Source organism: Pan paniscus, chromosome 20 (genome assembly GCF_029289425.2).
Source record: "Pan paniscus chromosome 20, NHGRI_mPanPan1-v2.0_pri, whole genome shotgun sequence".
Lineage (NCBI taxonomy): Eukaryota > Metazoa > Chordata > Mammalia > Primates > Hominidae > Pan > Pan paniscus.
Window position 1 is genome coordinate 22,830,157 of NC_073269.2, and position 21,748 is coordinate 22,851,904.

The 21,748-nt window shown below is 54.8% G+C and overlaps 1 protein-coding gene across 6 annotated transcripts in view; it reads left to right on the top strand.

Annotated features, from left to right (window-relative positions):
• Positions 1–21,748, top strand: part of KCNN1 (potassium calcium-activated channel subfamily N member 1) — a 46,154-nt gene that overhangs the window by 16,467 nt on the left and 7,939 nt on the right. For 4 of the 6 annotated variants that reach the window (XM_055104430.2, XM_055104429.2, XM_014342578.5 and 1 more), the window contains 6 exons: positions 6,323–6,805; positions 7,607–7,702; positions 14,193–14,611; positions 17,769–17,910; positions 19,002–19,112; positions 20,301–20,428. In XM_055104430.2, coding sequence (XP_054960405.1) covers positions 6,404–6,805; positions 7,607–7,702; positions 14,193–14,611; positions 17,769–17,910; positions 19,002–19,112; positions 20,301–20,428 — 1,298 coding nt within the window. In that variant the 5' untranslated portion in view covers positions 6,323–6,403. The remainder of the gene's footprint in view (positions 1–6,322; positions 6,806–7,606; positions 7,703–14,192; positions 14,612–17,768; positions 17,911–19,001; positions 19,113–20,300; positions 20,429–21,748) is intronic. The other 2 variants (XR_008622206.2, XR_008622205.2) reach the window with 1 other exon arrangement.

The window sequence follows — 21,748 nt, forward strand, 5'->3', positions numbered from 1 at the left end:
GGGGGGAATGAATGCATGTACATTGCCCGAGTGAGTGAGGATCCACGCACCCCCATCCTGGGAGGGGGAGGGTGCAGGGTTCACTTTGGGGGAGGGCAGAGCTGTGAGTCTCCAAACTCCATAGATAGGGTTGGAGGTCGGGGAGCTCTCAGGGATGGACAGTGACCCGCAATGACTTGGGAATGGGAGGGAGGTGACCCACCACTGGCCCCTGGATCCAGGGGTTGGGGCACTCAGGGAGGGGTCAGGAAACCGGGTCTTCCATCTGTCCCCGGACAGAAGTCCCGGACCCAGCTCGGGGCACTGCCCGTGCTGTTCTGGAGGGCTGGCCAGCAGATGGGAGTTCCCGAGGCTGGGGTCTGAGCGGAGAGGCTGATGGAGATGCATCAGAATGGAGGGCCCCCGAGGGAGGCAGCCTCCAGGAGAGCAGGCTAATTGCACCCTGCTGGCTGCTGGCAGGCTCCTGGCGGGTGGTGATGGGGGGATCGGGCGGGTAGCCAGCGCCTTGCTGCACTGGCTCCTGGGCGGCCCATGGGACGGGAGGGCAGGCAGTGTCTGTCTGCCCTGCAGAGCTAGGGCCCTATGATTATTGGGGGAGGGGAGGGGAAGGGAGGGGTGGGGGTGGTGGCGGGAAGGGGGATCCTCGGAGACCTTCCTCAACCTCAGCAGGGACACCCGGACTCTGGCTGCGCCCGCTGGGGACCCACAACAGGCCCACATGTCCCAGAAGTTTCTGCTGTGTGCTGATCTGGTTGTGGTACCCGGAAGCCCCTGGGTGTGCATCTGGGGAGCAGGGGCGGTCTGCCTTGGGGATTGAGGGGCAGGGAGCACCTTCTCTTGGTCCAGTTCTGAAGAACAGAAATCAATGGCATGAAGCTCTTACAGACTGCAAAGCATTTGCCATGCGAGATCTTACTCTGTTCTGGACACCAACCCTCGTAGTGGGGGGGTGGGGGGGAGGCACCATGAGGAATCTTTACAAAGCAGATGGCCAAGGAGTGGGCAGTAACTTGCTCCCTGGCAGGGGTACCTAGGGCCCCTTCTCAGTGGCTGCCTCAACCAACCTGTCATTTGTAAAAATGCTCACTGGAGGGCCCTGGGGGCCTGACTGGGATTCTGTCTCTTCCCATGTCCTGTTGGGTGGGGAATCTAAGGAGCCATCAGCCCTGCTCCCTGCTACCCTCATCCTCTCCTCAAGAGCTCTCTTGGGTCCCCCCAGGCACATGAGATTCCCCCAGAAGTGTGTGTCTCCAGGGAGGGTGTGGAAGTGGGTCTCTGCTCATCCCCCCCACCCCAGGCTTCAGGGAAGGGAGCTCTCATGACCAGACAGAGTAGTAAAAGTAAGGCAATATCAAAGACCTTCCAACCCAAATACACCCCGTAGGATGTTTGTTGTTTGTTAGAGATGGGATATTGCTAGTTGTCCAGGCTGGTCTCGAGCTCCTGGGCTGAAGTGATCTCCTGCCTTGGCCTCTTGAATAGCTGGAACTAGGTGTATACCTAGCTAATAGGGTGGTATTCCTCACTTGGCAAACCCAGGGCTGTTACCCAGAAAAACATACCCTTTCATGGGCATCCAAACCTTGGCTGAGGGTTCCCAGGGGCTCCTGGGTCTCTGGGAATCCCTGAGGGTCCCAGGGACTCCAGTGTTAGGCCCAGATTGCAGTGGGGGAGGGGATGTGTACCCAGGAATGGGGAAGGCCCAGGCACTCATCAGTTCTGTGCTCCAAGCTAGTGGCTTCTCGACGGCAGGACCAGGCCAGTTCCCCTCCCAGAAAGCAGACCCTGCCACCTGCCACGCCTGGATGGCACTAATTTAGTCCCTGCCTTTCCTGGCTGGGTGACCTTGGGCAAAAGGTGCTGAGCTTCTCTGAGCTCTGTCTCCCGTCTGTAAAATGGGAACGGGAATGCCACCTTGCTCACCGGTGGTGATAGGGATTAAATGTGATCACCCTGATCTCAGGCTCAAAGCATAGTAAGAGCCCGGTCCACAGTAATGTGGTGGGTGCCGGGAAAGCCCTCCACCCCTCCACCCCTCCACCCTCTTGGAAGCCACCTGCCATTTCTCTCCTCCTCCCCACCCCCTCCCTGCCCAGGGCACCTTAGGACGCGGCTGCCAGGCGAGGAGGAACATGGCAGACACACGGCTGAATTTGGCCCATGCGTCGGGTGGCTGAGTCACATCCCCAAATTGCATCTTCATTGGTGCGTTTCGGAAGGTCGTTTGCAGAGGCCCTCGGAGGCCTACACCCCCTCTGGGTTCTGTCTGCCAGGCCACCCGCTTCTCATCCCTGTGCCCCCCATCCCCAGCTGGGGAAGTTTTCCACCCTCGGGGATGGTGGAAGGGGTGCCTGGGTTTTCCTGGGCCCCCTGGAGGAGGGCAGGTTCTGGGGTTCCTGTGTGCACCCTAGTGCAAGCTCCCAGCCCCACCTGGTAGCCAGCGGATGTTCAGGCAGTGGGCAGGGGTTTGAGCCTCGGAGCAGAAGGCCCACCTAAGTATTTGTGAGGTTACGGAAAGATCAGGGCCAAGGTCAGCCTCATAAACTGTCAAATGCTGGGCCCACGAGGCCAGGCCTTATAGACCGTGAAGTGCTGGGCCAGCAGGAGGTCAGGCCTGATAAACTGGGAAGTACTAGGCCACATGAGGCTAGGCCTCATAAACTGGGAAGTGCTGGGCCTGCGGGAGGTCAGGCCTTACAAGCTGTGAAGTGCCTGGTCACAGGAAGCCACAGCCTGATTGATGTGATGGGTGAGGGTGGGAAGGGGTGGGACAAGTTCTGAGACTCATGAGGTCACCTGACCATAGAAGGAATGATTTTTTTTTTTTTTTTTTTTTTTTTGGAGACAGGGTCTCACTCTGTTATCCAGGCTGGAATGCAGTGGCATGATCTCAGCTCACTGCAACCTCCACTTCCCAGATTCAAGTGATTCTTGTGCCTCAGCCTCCCAAGTAGCTGGGATGACAGGTGCCCACTACCACGCCTGGCTAATTTTGTATTTTTAGTAGAGACAGGGTTTCACTATGTTGGCCAGGCTGGTCTTGAACTCTTGACTTCAGGTGATCCACCCACCTTGGCCTCCCAGAGTGCTGGGATTACAGGTGTGAGCCACCACGCCCAGCCAGTTTTGCCATGTTGGCCAAGCTGGTCTTGAACTCCTGACCTCAAGTGATCTACTCGCCTCAGCCTCCCAAAGTGCTGGAATTACAGGCATGAGCCACCGCGCCCGGCCACGAAGGAATGATTCTTGCACTCCTGTGTGCTGACACCAGTATCCGGAGACACATCGTGAGGGACAGACACAGTGTGGGGGGTGCCGGACAAAGGCATAGGTGGTCCTGCAATGTGTGCGGCGGCCAAAGTCACCCATGTCCAACCCAGCAGTGTAGCTCATTTTTTTTTTTTTTTTTGAGACAGAGTCTCACTCTGTTGCCCAGGCTGGAGTGCAGTGGCGTGATCTCAGCTCACTGCAGCCTCCACCTCCCGAGTTCAGGCGATTCTCCTGCCTCAGCCTCCCAAGTAGCTGGGATTACAGGTGCCCACCACCACACCTGGCTAATTTTTGTAGTTTTAGTAGAGACAGGATTTCGCCATGTTGGCCAGGCTGGCCTCAAACTCCTGACCTCAAGTGATCTGCCTACCTCAGCCTCCCAAAGTGCTGGGATTACAGGCGTGAGCCACTGCACCCAGCCACTGTGGCTCATCTTGCTGTGTCCTGGAATGACGATCTGTTAGTCTGTCACCCCCAGTGGGGGTGGGAAGTGTCCTGCCTGTGCACACAGCTGCCCCCCAACCCTTCTCCCAGGCCTGGCACATGGGGGACCCCTAGTGCATGCTGTTGTGACCATTTCAAAGGGGATAACACTTGGCCCTCCACCCACCCCTGCCCAGCTTGTTGGGAAAATCTCACAAAGGAGCCGGGTCCGGAATCTTCCCTGCAAGGAGAAGGTGTGTCTTCAGGCAGGTTTGTATTATTATTATTTTTTTTTTGAGACGGAGTTTTGCTCTTGTTGCCCAGGCTGGAGTGCAATGGCATGATCTCAGCTCACTGCAACCTCCGCCTCCCGGGTTCAAGCGATTCTCCTGTCTCAACCTCCTGAGTAGGTGGGATTACAGGCATGGGCCACCACGCCCGGCTAATTTTTTGTCTTTTTAGTAGAGACGGGGTTTCACCATGTTGGTCAGGCTGGTCTCGAACTCCGGACCTCAGATGATCTGCCCACCTTGGCCTCCCAAAGTGCTGGGATTCCAGGCGTGAGCCACCGTGCCCGGCCCAGGCAGATTCTTTCACAACATCATGCCACAGTTTCCCCATCTGTAAAACTGGCCAAATCCCAGGACCCACTTCTTGGCAGTATTAGGATTCAGGAGAACATTTACATAAAGAATGGAGCCTGGGACCGGGCACAGTGGCTCATGCCTGTAATCCCAACACTTTGGGAGGACGAGGAGGAAGGATCACTGGAGCCCAGGAGTTCCAGACCAGCCTGGGCAATGTAGCAAGGCCTGATCTCTACTAGAAATAAAAATAAATCATCTATGGCCATACCACCCTGAACACTCCCGATCTCATCTGATCTCGGAAAAATAAATCATTAGCTGGGGGTGGTGGCGCATACCTGTAGTCCTTGCTACTTGGGAGGCTGAGGTGGGAGGATCACTTGAGCCCAGGAGTCCGAGGCTGCAGTGAGCTAGGATTGCCCCACTGCACTCCAGCCTGGGCTACAGAGCAGGCAAGGAGTGCATTCGAGGGTCTGAGATACTGGGCTGGGCAGGGCAGGGGAGAATCTGACAAGTTGGATCCAGAGTCTCAGACAGCCTCTCAATGCCTTGGTGAGCATGATGACTGTGTCACCATCATTGAGGTCCCTGCTCTCACACATGATGCCACAGGACATTGCTCTGTAATCACACAGGGTGCTTTTCAAATAGCCTGGCAGGGAAACAGGCTAGCCTGAGATCATAGAGCCCAGCCAAGCATGTCTTATGTCTTACAAAGCCCTGCAGAATCGATTCTAGATCTTGGAGTTAAAGCCTGCATTGCCACACTGTTTGGAGATCATGGATCCCCTCCTGGAATCCATTTGGTTTCTGTTTGGAATCTGTTTGGAGATTATGGATCTCCTCCTGCCCAGGCAGGAGGGAGCCTCAGGATCTCTGTAGCCACAGCCAGGGTCCCTAATGTCCCATAGGGCACAGTGCTGGAGCCTACAAATGCAGGAGGCACGGTGAGGTGAGGTTAACTCATCCAAGAGTCTGAAGGTTGGAAGAGGATGAGCTCAGATGAAAACCACCTTCTAAGCATACCATTAGCCACCCTATCCTCCCAGGCAAGCCCGTTGGTAGATTTCATCTTCCAGCGTTCAGCAAGTGTTTCCTGAGCGTCATCTGTTTGCTAGGCATTGTTCTAGGTGCTTGGATACACATAAAGTCAGCAGGCAGGGCTCTGGTAGGGGGGCATTCCAGGCAGAGGGCACAGCCTGTGCAAGGTATCAGAGAAGGATGAACTTGTTGGAATCTGGTGATTGGGAGACCATTGTGGCTGGAGGGATTGGGTCTGGGGAGAGTAAGAAGGACGAGATAGGTGGGAACCAGATACAGACGGCCCCTTGGCCATAGTGAAGAGTTTGGTGTTTTATTTTATTTGTTTTTGTTTTTGTTTTTTTTAGAGATCGGCTCTAGTTATGTTGTCCAGGCTGGATTTAAACCCCCAGACTCAAGTGATCCTCCAGTCTCAGCCTCTGAGTAGCTGTGATTACAAGTGTGCACCACTGGGCCCAGCTCTGGAGTTTCTTTGTTCTTTTTCTGTTTTTTGAGACATAGTCTCACTCTGCCACCCAGGCTGGAGTGCAATGGCATGATCTTGGCTCACTACAGCCTCTGCTTCCTGGGTTCAAGCGATTCTTCTGCCTCAGCCTCCCAAGTAGCTGGGACTACAGGCATGCACCACTACGCCTGGCTAATTTTTGTATTTTTAGTAGAGACTGGTTTTCGCCATGTTGGCCAGGCCAGTTTCGAACTCCTGAACTCAAGCGGTCCTTCTGCCTTGGCCTCCTAAGTAGCTGCAATTACCAGAGCTGCACCACCATGCCCGGCTCTCTGGGGTTGATTTTTTCAATGAGATGGCACTGGGGAGCCATGGCAGGGCTTTGAGCAGGGGAGGGATTCAGGCTGACTCAGATGTTTCTGGGATGGTAAACCCACGTGTCAGCAATCTGGGCCACTCCCAAACTTAGAACGTTCTGGGTTGGCCGGGATGGTCCTTGCCTTTCTGGTCAGTAAGCTGGACCCTGCTGTGACCATGTCCCTCTGTGCCCTTGCAGGTCAGTGCAGGAGCCCAGCCGCTGAGCCATGCCGGGCCCCGGGCGGCCTGCAGCGAGCCCAACCCCTGCACCCAGGTAGTCATGAACAGCCATAGCTACAATGGCAGCGTGGGGCGGCCGCTGGGCAGCGGGCCGGGCGCCCTGGGACGAGACCCTCCGGACCCTGAGGCCGGCCACCCCCCACAACCCCCACACAGCCCGGGCCTCCAGGTGGTAGTGGCCAAGAGTGAGCCAGCCCGGCCCTCACCCGGCAGCCCCCGGGGGCAGCCCCAGGACCAGGACGATGACGAGGATGATGAGGAAGATGAGGCCGGCAGGCAGAGGGCCTCGGGGAAACCCTCAAATGTGGGCCACCGCCTGGGCCACCGGCGGGCGCTCTTCGAGAAGCGGAAGCGCCTCAGCGACTATGCCCTCATTTTCGGCATGTTTGGCATCGTCGTCATGGTGACGGAGACCGAGCTGTCCTGGGGGGTGTACACCAAGGTAGGCGTGGTCCTCCCCCAGGCACTCCAGGGAGGTTCTACCAAGCCCGCCTAGCTTTCTTGACATGGGGTTGGGGGTGGCAGGGCCCCCCGGGAGATAGGGAGTGTTAGGGGGCTCCCGGAGGTGAGGGCTCCCTGGCCTTCTGCATACCCACCTCCAGGAAGGTAGCAGGGAGGCTGCACATGGGGAAGGAAGGTTCCAGCCCATTCCCTGGCCAGGTGTCAAGGGGCTGCACCCTGGCTTAAGGCGGAGGGGGGCTTCCCCCCAGGACAGGGGTTCCCCAGAGTGGGCCTGCTCTGGGGAGCAACAGAAGATCTTCCTCCCCTTCCGAGAGTGAGTGCGTCCAGGTTACAAGCCTGGCTGTGGGTTCCCTCATGCCACCTAGAATGTGTGAGGATGGAGAGAGATCAGGGCTGTGTCAGCCTGTAAACTCTGAAGTGCCGAGGCTGGATGAGGTCCGGTCTTGTGAACTGTGAAGTGCTGTGCCCAAGTGAGGCCGGGCCTCATAAACTGTGAAGCACTGGACACATCTTGCTGTCAGCCCAGTCCCCAGGAATAAGGACAGGAGAGCACCGCTTCCTGAATACAGCACATGCTGCACGCCCAGCCCTGATAAGCTGTTTCACACACAGCAGCCCCAGGACTGGGGAACTAGCAGAAATTCAGGGTACAGTGGGAGAAGCCACTGGGAAGAGCCCCATTTGGCTGACTCCCATGCCCGGGAGCCAGGGTAAGGGGATGGGAGGGCCGCCGGCCCACCGCCTCCAGCGTCCATCCGGCTGTGTCCTCTCTCTTTACCAGGAGTCTCTGTACTCATTCGCACTCAAATGCCTCATCAGCCTCTCCACGGCCATCCTGCTGGGTCTCGTTGTCCTCTACCATGCCCGGGAGATCCAGGTCAGTGCTGAATACTGCAGGAAGCAGCTCCTCTCCTCAAACCCCAGATCCCCCCACACCAGCCCACCTTAGACCCCATCCCCTCAAAACATAAAAGGCTTCTGGTAGAAAAAAGATCTCCATAAAGACACACAGTTTCCATCATTCTAGATTTCCTTGAAACACACATCTGTGTTTTAATTTTCATTGATTATTTACAAAAAAGAACAGGTAGTGAGAAAGTGAGGGGCTGAGCTGGGACTCTGGGACACACAGGTTGTTTCCAGGCTGGAGTGCAGTGGTGCGATATTGGCTCGCTGCAACCTCTGCCTCCTGGGTTCAAGCGATTCTTCTGCCTCAGTCTCCCGAGTAGCTGGGATTACAGGCACATGGCACCACACCTTGCTAATTTTTGTATTTCTAGTAGAGATGGGATTTCACCATGTTGGCTAGGCTGGTCTCGAACTCCTGACCTCCAGGGATCCACCCATCTCAGCCTCCCAAAGTGCTAGGATTACAGGTGTCAGCCACTGCTCCTGGCCTATTTGTTTAGTTTTTGAGACAGGGTCTCACTCTGTTGCCCAGGCTGGAGTGCAGTGATGCAGTCATAGCTTTGACCTCTTGTGTTCAAGAGATTTTCCTGCCACAGCCTCCCGAATAGCTGGGACTACAGCTGCGCACCACCACACCTGGCTAATTTTTGTATTGTCTTGTCAGTGTCTCGCCATATTGCCCAGGCTGGCCTCAAACTCGTGGGCTCAAGTGATCGGCCCACCTCACCCTCCCAAAGTGTTGGGACTTTACAGGCATGAGCCACCATGCCCGGCTGCACACGCATGTTGATAACAGCACTGTTCAAAGTAGCCAAAAATCACACCTGTGATCCCAGCACTTTGGGAGGCCAAGGCGGGTGGATCACTTGGGGTCAGGAGTTCAAGACCAGCTTGGTCAACGTGGTGAAACTCCATCTCTACAAAAATTAGCCAGGCATGATATCGGGTGCACGTAATCCCAGCTATTTGGGAGGCTGAGGCGGGAGAATCACTTGAACCTGGGAGGCAGAGGTTGCAGTGAGCTGAGATCGAACCATTGCACTCCAGCCTGGGCAACAGAGCAAGACTCCGTCTCAAAAAAACAAAAATACAAAGTAGCCAAAAAGCAGAAACAACATCCAAATGTCCATCCAGGCATGAATGGATAAATAAAATGTAGTGCACCTGTACAATGGACAATTATTCAACCTTTTTTTTTTTTTGAGACGGAGTTTCACTGTTGTTGTCCAGGCTGGAGTGCAATGGCACGATCTCCAGCTCACCGCAACCTATGCCTCCTGGGTTCAAGCAATTCTCCTGCCTCAGCCTCCCGAGCAGCTGGGATTACAGGCATGTGCCACCACACCCAGCTAATTTTGTATTTTTAGTAGAGACGGGGTTTCTCCATGTTGGTCAGGGTGGTCTCGAACTCCCAACCTCAGGTGATCTGCCCTCCTCGGCCTCCCAAGGTGCTGGGATTACAGGTGTGAGCCACCGCGCCCAGCATAACCTTTTTTTTTTTGAGATGGAGTCTCACTCTGTTGCCCAGGCTGGAGTGCAGTGGCGTGATCTTGGCTCACTGCAACCTCCGCCTCCCAGGTTCAAGTGATTCTCCTGCCTCAGTCTCCTGAGTGGCTGGGATTACAGGTGCCCGCCACCACGCCTGGCTAATTTTTGTATTTTTAGTACAGATGGGGTTTCACCATATTGGCCAGGCTGGTCTCAAACTCCTGACCTCAGGGTGATCCTCCCACCTTGGCCTCTCAAAGTGCTGGGATTACAAGCGTGAGCCACCATGCCTGGCCTATTCAACCTTAACAAAAGAACGAAACACCGAAACAGCAGAAATGTATTGTCTGAAAGTTCTGGAGTATAGAAGTCTGAGATCAAGGTGTTAGCAGGGTTGGTTCCTTCTGAGAGCCATGAGAGATAATCCGTCCCAGGCCTCTCTCCTAGCTTTTGGTTGCTGCTGGCAATTTTGGGGGTTCTCAGCTTAGGAGATGTGTCACTCCAATCTCTGCCTTGAGGATCACATGATGTTCTCCCTTTGAGAGTGTCTGTGTCCAAATTTCCCCTTTTTAAAATAAGAACACCAGTCATTATTGGATTAGGGCCCACTGCAATTAGATGATTCCACTTTTTTTTTTTTTGAGACAGAGTTTCACTCTGTCACCCACACTGGAATGCCGTGGCTTGATCACAGATCACTGCAGCCTCGACATCCTGGGCTTACACAGTCCTCCCACCTCAGCCCCCAGGTAGCTGGGATTACAAGCACTTGCCACCATGCCCAGCTAATTTTTAAATTTTTTGCTTTTTTTGTAGAAAGGGGGTCTTACCATGTTGGCCAGGCTGGTCTTGAACTCCTGGGCTGAAGCGATCCTCCCACTTCAGCCTCCCAAAGTGCTGAGATTTCAGGCGTGAGCCACTATGCCTGGCCTGATTCCAGCTTAACTTCATTTTAGCTAGCCGACCTCGTTACAATGACCTCATTTAACGAGATGACCTCTATAAAGACCTTATCTCCATATAAGAGCACATTCAGAGGTACTAGAGGTCAGGATGCCAACATATCTTTTTCAGCAGAACACAAATCAACCTATAACAACTTCTGATACTGAACATGGATGAACCTCAGAAATACGACGCTCAGCAGAAGAACCCAGACATAAAAGGCCACAAATCGCATGCTTCCATTTATGTGAAATTTTCAGAAGATGCAAATCCGCAGAGACAGAAAGGAGATTAGTGGTTGCCGGGGGCTGGGAAAGGAGCGACTGCTAATGGGGACAGGGCTCCCTTTTGGGGTGATGGAAGTGTTCTGAAATTAGATAGAAGAGGTGTACTAAATCCCACTGAATTGTGCACTTTAAATGGGAGAATTATACGGTTTGTGAATTTCATATATGTATACTTGTTTTTTTTTTTTTTTTTTGAGATGGCGTCTTGCTCTGTCACCCAGGCTGGAGTACAGTGGTGCAATCTCAGCTCATTGCAACCTCCGCCTCCTGGGTTCAAGTCATTCTCCTGCCTCAGCCTCCCGAGTAGCTGGGATTACAGGTACCTGCCACCACACCTGGCCAATTTTTGTATTTTTCGTAGAGATGGGGTTTCACCATGTTGGCCAGGCTGGTCTTGAACTCCTGACCTCGTGTTCCACCCGCCTCAGCCTTCCAAAATGCTGGGATTACAGGCATGAGCCACCGCCCAGCCTGTTTTTTTTTTTTTTTTTTAAACACAGGATCTCGTTCTGTCGCCCAGGCTGGAGTACAGTGGTGCAGTCAGAGTTCACTGCAGCTTGTACCTCCTGGGATCAAGGAGTCCTGCCTCAGCCTTCCAAGTAGCTGGGACCACAGGCACAGACCACCATGCCCAGCTAAATGTAAAACCTTATATATACAGATATATAAAACCATACATATATAAAGACAGGATTTTCCTATGTTGCCCAGGCTGATCTCAAACTCCTGGGCTAGAGTGATCCTCCTGCCTCGGCCTCCTAAAGTGTTGGGATTATAGGTGTGAGCCACAGACCCGGCTTTTTTTTTTTTTTAACTGTAATTCAGGCTGGACACAGTGACTCACGCCTGTAATCCCAATACTTTGGAAGGCCGAGGCAGGAGGATCACTCGAGCACAGGAGTTCGAGATCAGCCTGGGCAACGTGGCGAAACACCGTCTCTACACAAAAAATTTTTAAACAGTTAGCCAGGCATGGTGGTACACATCTGTAGTTCCAGCTACTTGGGAGGTTGAGGTGGGAGGATCACCTGAGCCCAGGGAGGTCAAGGCTGCAGTGAGCCATGATCGCGCCACTGCACACCAACCTGGCGGACAGAATGAGACTCCCTCTCAAAACAAAAAACAAAAAACAAAACAAAACAAAACAAACAAACAACAAAATGGAGGCAGTATGGACGGTAACATAGCAAGACCCCCTCCTCTTAAAAAAAAAAAAAGGCCGGGCTCACGACTGTAATCCCAGCACTTTGGGAGGCCGAGGCGGGCGGATCACGAGGTCAGGAGATGGAGACCATCCTGGCTAACACGGTGAAACCCTGTCTCTACTAAAAATACAAAACATTAGCCAGGCGTGGTGGCGGGCGCCTGTAGTCCCAGCTACTCGGGAGGCTGAGGCAGGAGAATGGCGTGAACCCGGGAGTAGGAGCTTGCAGTGAGCCGAGATCGCGTCACTGCACTCCAGCCTGGGCAACGGAGCGAGACTCTGTCTCAAAAAAAAAAAAAAAAAAAAAAAAGGAAGGAGTTGGAGGCTCCAGTGAGCTATGATCCCGCCAGAGCAGGACCCGGTCTCAAAAAAAAAAGGGCGGGGGGTGGGGGAGGGGGCGTGGCCGCATTCCTGATGATACCTTTTGCCTCCAGCTCCAATATGATTGGTCCCGGCTCCATAACTGACAGATGTTATGTATCTTGGCGCTCCGCTCACCTCCCCTAGGACTGGCCCTGGACATGGCCAGGGTACCCCATGGAGGGCGAGCAATGGCGCTGCAGGGTGTCCTTTATGTCAACGCTTTGCCGATGTGCGAGCGGAGGAGGCCCCTAGAACGCGCGGCCGCCACATTTTAAGGAAGTGACTTTTTTTTCTTTTTCTTATTTTAGAATGACTTTATTGCTTCTTATTTTTAAAATGACACGTGAAAAAGGAAAAAAAAAGATACTTAAGAGTTATACACACGTTCAGAAAGAAGAGAAAAGTACAGTGAAGGGCTGGGCACCCACACCTGGAATCTCAGCACTTTGGGAGGCTGAGGTGGGAGGACTGCTGGAGCCCGGGAGTTCAAAACCAGCCTGGGCAACAGAGCGAGTCCCCATCTCTGCATTAATTTTCTTTTTCTTTTTCTTTTTTTTTTTTTTATCGAGACAGAGTCTCACTCTGTTGCCCAGGCTGGAGTGCAGTGGCGCAATCTTGGCTCACTGCAACCTCTGCCTCCCAGGTTCAAATGATTGTGCGTCAGCCTCTCAAGGCTGAGATTACAGGCACCCGCCACCACACCTAGCTAATTTTTTTTTTTTTGTATTTTTAGTAGAGACGGGGTTTTGCCATGTTGCCTGGGCTGGTCTCAAACTGCTGGCCTCAAGCAGTCCTCCTGCCTCCCAAAGCACTGGCATTACAGGCAGGAGCCACTGCACCCATTCTGTTTCCACTTTTGGAGGTTGTGAATAGTGCCGTTGTGAATGTGTCTGTCCAAGGGTTTGCTTAAACACTTGTTTTAGTTTCTCTTGAGTCTGTCTAGGAGTGGGATTGCTGGGTCATTAGTAACTCTATGTTGAACTTTTTGGGGAACACTCATCTGATATTTCGTTCGAATTGTGGCCAGTGCTGAGAACTAGAGAGTTTTGCATACGAGGTCACGTTTCTGACTTCTCTTGGAAAAATTTGAAGCTGGTGCGGTTGCTCACACCTGTGATTCCAGCACTCTGGGAGGCTGAGGCAGGAGGACACTTGAGGCCAGGAGTTTTAGACCAGCCTGGGCAAAACAGGGAGACCCCATCTCTACAGGAAATTTAAAAAATTAGCCAGGCATGGTGTTGCATGCCTGTAATCCCAGCTCCTCAGGAGACTGAGGCGGGAGGATCACTTGAGCCCAGGAGGTCAAGACTGCAGTGAGCTGTGATTGCACCACTGCACTCCAGCCCAGGCACAGAGCAAGACCTTGTCTCCAAAAAAAGGAAAAAGAAAAGAAAAATCCTCGCCAGGCACAGTGGCTCACACCTGTAATCCCAGCACTTTGGGAGGCCGAGGCATGTGGATCACTTGAAGTCAGGAGTTTGAGACCAGCCTGGCCAACATGGTGAAACCCCGTATCTACTAAAAATACAAAAATTAGCCGGGCATGGTGGCAGGCACCTGTAATCCCAGCTACTCGGGAGGCTGAGGCAGCAGAATTGCTTGAACCCGGGAGGCAGAGGTTGCCAAGATCGTCTTCATGGTGCATGAGCCAAGTGAACCAGGATTGCGCCACTGCACTACAACCTGTGCGACAGAGTGAGACCCTGTCTCAAGAAAAAGAAAAAGAAAGAAAAGAGGCTGGGCATGGTGGCTTACGCCTGTAATCCCTGCACTTTGGGAGGCCGAGGTGGGCAGATCACCTGAGGTCAGGAATTCGAGACTAGCCTGGCCAACATGATGAAACCCCATCTCTACTAAAAATACAAAAATTAGCCAGGTGTGGTGGGGCAAGCCTGTAATTCCAGCTACTCCGGAGGCTGAGGCAGGAGAATTGCTTTCACCCAGGAGGCGGAGATTGCAGTGAGCAGAGATCGTGCCACTGCACTCCAGCCTGGGCGATAAGAGCAAAACTCCATCTCAAAAAAAAAGAAAGAAAGAAAGAAAGAAAGAAAAATCCGAGCCTGTGGGGTTTCAGGCCAGGCTGACGTTACTCTCTGGGGGCGCGGTGGGGCTGGGCAGGGAGCGCGGCGCGTGTCTGACACCCATGGCTGGCTCCCTCCCGCCCTCCACAGCTGTTCATGGTGGACAATGGGGCTGATGACTGGCGCATTGCCATGACCTGCGAGCGCGTGTTCCTCATCTCGCTAGAGCTGGCGGTGTGCGCCATTCACCCGGTGCCCGGCCACTACCGCTTCACGTGGACGGCGCGGCTGGCCTTCACGTACGCGCCCTCGGTGGCCGAGGCCGACGTGGACGTGCTGCTGTCCATCCCCATGTTCCTGCGCCTCTACCTGCTGGGCCGGGTGATGCTACTGCACAGCAAAATCTTCACGGACGCCTCGAGCCGCAGCATCGGGGCCCTCAACAAGATCACCTTCAACACGCGCTTCGTCATGAAGACACTCATGACCATCTGCCCCGGCACCGTGCTGCTGGTCTTCAGCATCTCCTCCTGGATCATCGCAGCCTGGACCGTGCGCGTCTGCGAGAGGTGCGACCCCCGCCCCTGGAGCCCCCCCAGCCCCCAGCCCCCGTCTCCCTGGACCTCCATGCCCATTCATGATTTCACCGACCCTGGGCCCCTCCCGACCCTGGCCATTGCTTCTGTCTCCCCGACTGCAAGACACCCGTGGTGCCTCCTGTCTTCCAGTTTGTGGCTTCAGTAATCATCCTCCCTGGGGACCTAACCCTGTGTCCCCAGCTGCCCTCAACCAGGGAGGGACCCCAGCTCCCTCTCCCTCATCCTCCCTGCCAGGGTCTCCCAAGCTTCCTTCTCCCAGCCCCTCGGCTCCCTGGGAGGCTGACTCCCGATCTCTGGCCCCGGGGGGCGCAGGCAGCAGGCACAGGGATGCCTCCCCGTCCCCTCTGTCTCCCACCTCCCACGTTTAACCAGCTTTCATTTTCCCCTCTGCCCGCTCCACTGGACTTTAGGGAAAACATGTGAGTCCCACCCTCCGCTGAGCTGTGTGCGCAGAGCAGCCGCTGCCACCGCTGCCGCCATCCCCGACCCGCTAGGAATTTAAGATTAGCTGCCGCAAGGGGAGGGAGGCAGGGAGAACGGGTCCGGCGGGGTGGGTCGGGGTAAGTCACCCCGTCACGGGGGCAGGCCACTCCACTGGGCGTCCTTTCCGAGCCTCAGGACCCTTGTGTCCGAAGGGCGAGGGATTAAGGAAGGGCTTGGCTCTCATGTTGTGTTTGGGCAGCTGACCCCTGGGAGCTCCGATGTTTCCTCCCAAGACTTAAATGGATCTGGGGTGGGCTAGGTGCGGTGGTGGTGCCTGTGATCCCAGCTACTCGGGAGGCTGAGGCAGGAGAATCGCTTGAACCTGGGACGCGGAGGTTGCAGTGAGCTGAGATTGCGCCACTGCACTCCAGTCAAAAAAAAAAAAGACAAATAAATGGGTCTGGGATGAAGGAAAACCGGCCGTGCCTTTGGGACCTCCAAGCAGGAGGGAGTCTGTTGTAAATACCCCTAGGAGGTGGTGGGCCATCAACCCGATTTACAGAGAGGGAAACTGAGGCTCTGGGGGGCAAAGGGACTTGCCCGGAGGCTTGAGTCCTGGCAGTCTCAGAGGCAGGAGGGGCTCCGCCAGGCCTGGGGTGTGAGGGTGCCTTATCTGGGAGAGGGTCTCCCTGCCATGCGCCTAGCTGGTGGAGGCCCTGGAGGGGTCCCTGGCTGGACCCCTGCTTGCCCTCAGCACCCCATCCTCATCCCTCCACCCAGCCCCCACCCCCCATACTCCCACGGGCCCTGCCTGGGCATGAGGCCTGGCTCTCATGGATGAAAGGCCCAGTTTCTCCGGCTGTTAAGGCTTCCAGGGCTCTCCTTGGGCTCTTGATGTTCCCCCATGCAGCTCTCACACCCCTGATGGGTGGGGTCAGAACTAGGGTCAGGTATCCCTGAGGTCCAAGCTGGGTCCTTGCAGGGCTCTGGGGGGGTGGGGCACGGGGCAGGGCCGGCAGGCAGCCAATCCTAAATTCTGAGCCTGGTGACAATGCTTGAAGCCCCCTTGCCTGCCTCGCTCTGACCCACCCCCGCCTCCCGCATGTCCCCCAGCCGTGCTCCTGGGTGGTCCCGCAGCACCCCCAACCATCGCTCCATCTGGATCTGGGGCTCACCCACCCACCGACTAGAGGGCACCCCCCCGCCCCTCCTGCCCTCTGGGGGTCAGGCAGCTTGGGGCTCAGATGTTTTGGTGTAAGATGGGGGTCAGTCAGCTGGGCGCTGTGGCTCATGCCTGTAATCCCAGCACTTTGGGAGGCCAAGGCGGGTGGATCACCAGGTCAGGAGATTGAGACCATCCTGGCTAACATGGTGAAACCCTGTCTCTACTAAAAATACAAAAAAAAAAAAATTAGATGGGCATGGTGGCGGGCGCGTGTAGTCCCAGCTACTCGGGAGGCTGAAGCAGGAGAATCGCTTGAACCCGGGAGGTGTAGGTTGCAGTGAGCCAAGATCATGCCACTACACTCCAGCCTGGGCAACAGAGAGAGATATTGTCTCAAAAAAAAAAAAAGATAGGGTCAGTCCCTGGGCCTTTACCCAGCAAGTGTCCTAGAAGCCCAGACTGGAGGTGCCTGGAGTGGCATTCGACTTCCGCGGGAGTGAAGACCCCCAAATGCCAATATTTGGGGAGCCCCCATCTCCTTCCCTCTGGAGCCTGACCCCAGCCCTATCCTTGGGCTGTGTCACCCACTGTGCCTGGCACAGGCCTCCCCTGAAGATCCTGCTCTATCCAGGCCACTTCCTCGGTGCTACCCCAGTTGGCCTCTGACCTTGAACCCCCCAGAGGCTGGCTTGGGGCTCAGATGATCTAAGCCCTGGGAAGGAGTGGGTTAGCTGGAAGCCAGGTCAGAGGGGGCCCAGTCTCCAGAAAAAGGCCAAGGGGATTTGGGGACTGAGAGCTGAGTGGGAACAGATCCTAGAGCCACCCCCAGACCCAGAGAGCCAAGCCCTCGGCCCGCTGGCATGGCCACAGGCAGAACCTCTTTGCAGCCCCTCTGGCCGAAGTCCCAAGCCTGGCTGTGACCAGGACTAAGTTCTGTCAGTCTTGGGGCCTGTCTCCCTGGGTCCCAAATATAGCCCCAGGCATCTCCCCAGTGCCAAAGCCGATGCCCCTCTCTTCCCAACCCCCAGATGCAACATAGGCTGAGTTGGGGGACTCATGCTGTCCGCCAGTCTATGTCCTTCCTACATGGACGTCCCTTCTTCACTCGAGCCCCAGGTGGTGATCCTCCAGCCTCCCACCTCCTCCAGTCCTCCTCCTTCCTTGGGGCCTTGCTGGCTGAGGAAGTTCTTCCTGGTGTCTGACCTGAATTCTTGCCTCCACCTCCTGCCGCTTCTGGTGCTGTGGTCACCCATCCCCCTGTCTGTGTGTGTCGTTGAGAGGGGGATTGTATGTTCATACAACCTCACCTGGGCCCCTCTCTGCCCCATCCAGGGAAGCAGCTTGGGGGGCAGGCAAAGGGAATGTGGAAGGGCTGTAGGGGGGGAGAAGGTGCACCTGTCCTGTACCCACAGGACATGGCCCCAACGCAGCGAGGTGGACTCAGGGCCCTCCAGCCCTGGTGCTGCCCCAGGGGGTGTGATGGAGGCAAAGGGGATGGTATAGACTGAGCCCTCCCTCTTCCCACTCTGGCTCCCCCAGGTACCACGACAAGCAGGAAGTGACCAGCAACTTCCTGGGGGCCATGTGGCTGATTTCCATCACCTTCCTCTCCATTGGCTACGGCGACATGGTGCCCCACACCTACTGCGGGAAGGGTGTGTGCCTGCTCACTGGCATCATGGTAAGGGTGAGGGTCCATGTGTATGATCCTGGGAGGTCCAGCCAGCTGCCCGCTCCACCAGCCCTTGCATACCCCTTGCTGACAGGGTGCTCATCCCATCACGAGCTGTGCCTGATCAGCGTCCCTCCATCTGTCAGTCCACCCCTCCCCTGCTCTGCTCTTTTCCTCTGACGTCACGTGGAAGCCACACCCACAGGCTTCCTGGGACATCTCCCTGCGGTCCTTCCAGGCCTAGATATGCAGCTCCCACCATGCCTGCCCAGTAAGAAGCTGCGGTCCACTCTGACCAGAGAGTCACTGTCACCCCTTTATTCTCTACAGCCCGATTTATTCACAGCCTTTGGATCCAGGGCAAGGGGCTTGATGCTGATGTGCCTTAGTTTCCTCAGCTGTGACCAGTGCTGTATCCCAGCACTTTGGGAGGCCGAGGTGGGTGGCTCATTTGAGGCCAGGTGTCCGAGACCAGCCTGGGCAACATAGTGAGACCCCATATCTCTACCAAAAAAAAAAAAAAAAAAACCAGGGCCAGGCGCAGTGGCTTACACCTGTACTCCCAGCACTTTGGGAGGCCAAGGCGGGTGGATCACCTGTCAGGAGTTCGAGACCAGCCTGACCAACATGGTGAAACCCCCTCTTTACTAAACAAACACACACACACACACACACACACACACACACAATTAGCGGGATGTGGTGGTGCACGCTTCTAGTTCCAGCTACTCAGGAGGCTGAGGCAGGAGAATCGCTTGAACCTGGGAGGTGGAGGTTGCAGTCAGCTGAGATTGTGCCACTGCACTCCAGCCTGGGCGACAGAGCGAGACTCCATCTCAAAAAAAAAAAAAAAAAAAAAAAAAGAATCGTCCTACCTCCTGGAGTTGTTGGGGGTCGAATGAGCTAATGTGTGGGACATGGTTCCCTCTGACATTTGATGAATAGGAAACGAGTAGACCTGAAGTCAGTGAGCTCAGCAGATGGAATCCACTCACACTGCTGGCTCAGAGAATGGGGAGGCTGCAATCTGGGCAGGCTTCCTGGAGGAGGGAGTGACCTCAAGACAGGACGCTGATGTGCCCCCTCTGCCCTGCACACAGGGAGCTGGCTGTACCGCGCTCGTGGTGGCTGTGGTGGCTCGGAAGCTGGAGCTCACCAAGGCTGAGAAGCACGTGCACAACTTCATGATGGACACTCAGCTCACCAAGCGGGTGAGGACCGCGGTTCCCATGGAGGCCGCCTCCTGGCCTTGTCAGCGAGCGTAGAACTTCCCTGCTTTCCCTCTGTACGTGCCGGGCATGCTCACGTGCCCATGGGTTACCATGCAGCCCCGTGTCAAGACTGTGCTGGCTTTAGGAGGCCGAGGCAGGTGGATCACCTAAGGCCAGGAGTTCGAGACCAGCCTGGCCAACATGGCGAAATCCCATCTCTCTAAAAATACAAAAATTAGCCTGGCATGGTGACAGACGCCTGTAGTCCCATCCACTTGGGAGTCTGAGGCAGGAGAATCGCTTGAGCCTGGGAAGCAGAGGCTGCAATAAGCCAAGATGGCACCACTGCACTCGAACCTGGGTGACAGAGCAAGACTCCGTTTAAAAAAAAAAAAAAAGGACTGTGCTTGGCTCTGCCACCACGCACCCATCTGTGAGTAATGCACAGAGAGACATCGTGGCATCAACCCTCGTGCCCAGTCACGTCCAGCCATGAGCACTCAGTAAGAGGCTTGAGCCAGACCGCCATATGCAATTTGAGAGCTGCCTGACCCTAGCGGGTTGACTGCTCTGTACCTCAGCTTCCCCATATAGAAAATCAGGGAAATAAAAACACATGCCGATTCACTGAGTTAACATCTGCATCATGGCCGGGCGCGGTGGCTCACGCCTGTAATCCCAGCACTTTAGGAGGCCGAGGCGGGCGGATCACTTGAGGTCAGGAGTTCAAAACCAGCCTGGCCAACGTGATGAAACCCCATCTCTAGTAAAAATACAAAAATTAGCTGAGCGTGATCGCAGGCGCCTGTAATCCCAGCTACTAGGGAGAGTGAGGCAGAAGAATCACTTGAACCCGAGAGGTGGAGGTCGCAGTGAGGCAAGATCATGCCACTGCATTCCAGTCTGGGCCACAGAGCCTCAAAAAACAAACAAACAAACAAACAAACAAAAAACATTAAAAACATTTGCATGGTGCATAGAAGGGGCCTGGCCCATCATGAGTGATGTGTGTTAGGTATACACACACTGCACAGACGTTGTTGTACAAGCATGGCCCTGCCTTATAGCCCAGGGACCCTGAGAGGCATTTCCAGAAGTGTCTAGAGGTTTCTGGAAGATTCTAGACATTTCTGGAGCCTTTTGGAATTTCGCGCCAACCCTGAGGAATTGTTCTTTTTCTGGCCCCAGGTAAAAAACGCCGCTGCTAACGTTCTCAGGGAGACGTGGCTCATCTACAAACATACCAGGCTGGTGAAGAAGCCAGACCAAGCCCGGGTTCGGAAACACCAGCGTAAGTTCCTCCAAGCCATCCATCAGTAAGTCCAGCACCTTTCCAGCTCACGTTTCTGTGTCCACATGGTGCGGAGGCAGCCCTCGCAGCTCTGTGTGGCCTCTTCACGGCTCCCTGCCAGGGACGGGTGGTCAGTTGGTTGGGGCCTGCATCTTCTGAGCTGGGTGGATGGGAGGATCTTCAGAGGGAGGCAGATGATGGGGTCTGCTAAGTCATGGACACGACTCAGTAAGTGGCAGGATGTATATTTTATTCTCTGGAATAACCAGGATAATTCTTACCCCTTAGACTTTGAAGCGATTTCCTCTTTTTGCTTTGTCTGCCAGGAAGCTCATAGTTAAATCCATGGTCTGATCCATGGGATCATGTAGGATAACTAGAAATGAATTGGGCCAGGTGCGGGGGCTCATGCCTGTAATCCCAGCACTTTGGGAGGCAGGAAGATCGCTTGAGTCCAGGAGTTCAACACCATCCGTGGCAATACAGGGAGACCCCATCTCTACAAAAACTAAGAACTTAGCTGGGTGTGGTGGTGTGCCTCTGTGGTCCCAGATACTCGGGAGGCTGAGGTGGAAGGATCACTTGAGTCTGCAGGGTCAAGGCTGCAGTGAGCCATGATTGCACCACTGCACTCAGCTGGGTTACAAAGTGAGACCTTGTCTCAAAAAAAAAAAAAAGAAAAGAAAAAGAAAAAAAAGGCCGGGCGCGGTGGCTCACGCCTGTAATCCCAGCACTTTGGGAGGCCGAGGTGGGTGGATCACGAGGTCAGGAGATCAAGACAATCCTGGCTAACACAGTGAAACCTCGTCTCTACTAAAATTACAAAAAATTAGCCGGGCGTGGTGGCGGACGCCTGTAGTCCCAGCTACTCCGGAGGCTGAGGCAGGAGAATGGCATGAACCCAGGAGGCGGAGCTCGCAGTGAGCCGAGATTGTGCCGCTGCACTCCAGCCTGGGCGACAGAGACTCTGTCTCAAAAAAAAAAAAAAAGAAAAAAAAAAAGAAGAAAGAAATTGCTTGATTCCCTATGTTGTTTCTTTGCCCTGAGAACTATTTAATAAAGTAGCTCTAAATCCTTGGCTGCTCATTGAAGTCACCAGGGGGCTTTTTAAAAATCCCAAGAGCCACATCCAACATCAGTTACTTAGTAGAGTCTGGGTTGCAGTCTGGGTTTACATTTAAATTCCTCAAATGACTGCTTGGTTGGGCATGGTGGCTCACACTTATAATCCCTGCACTTTGGGAGGCCAAGGAGGGAAGTCTGATTGAGGCCAAGATTTGGAAACCAGCCTGGGCAACATAGTGAGACCCCACTCTATGTAAAAATTAAAAAATAAAGCGAGGCG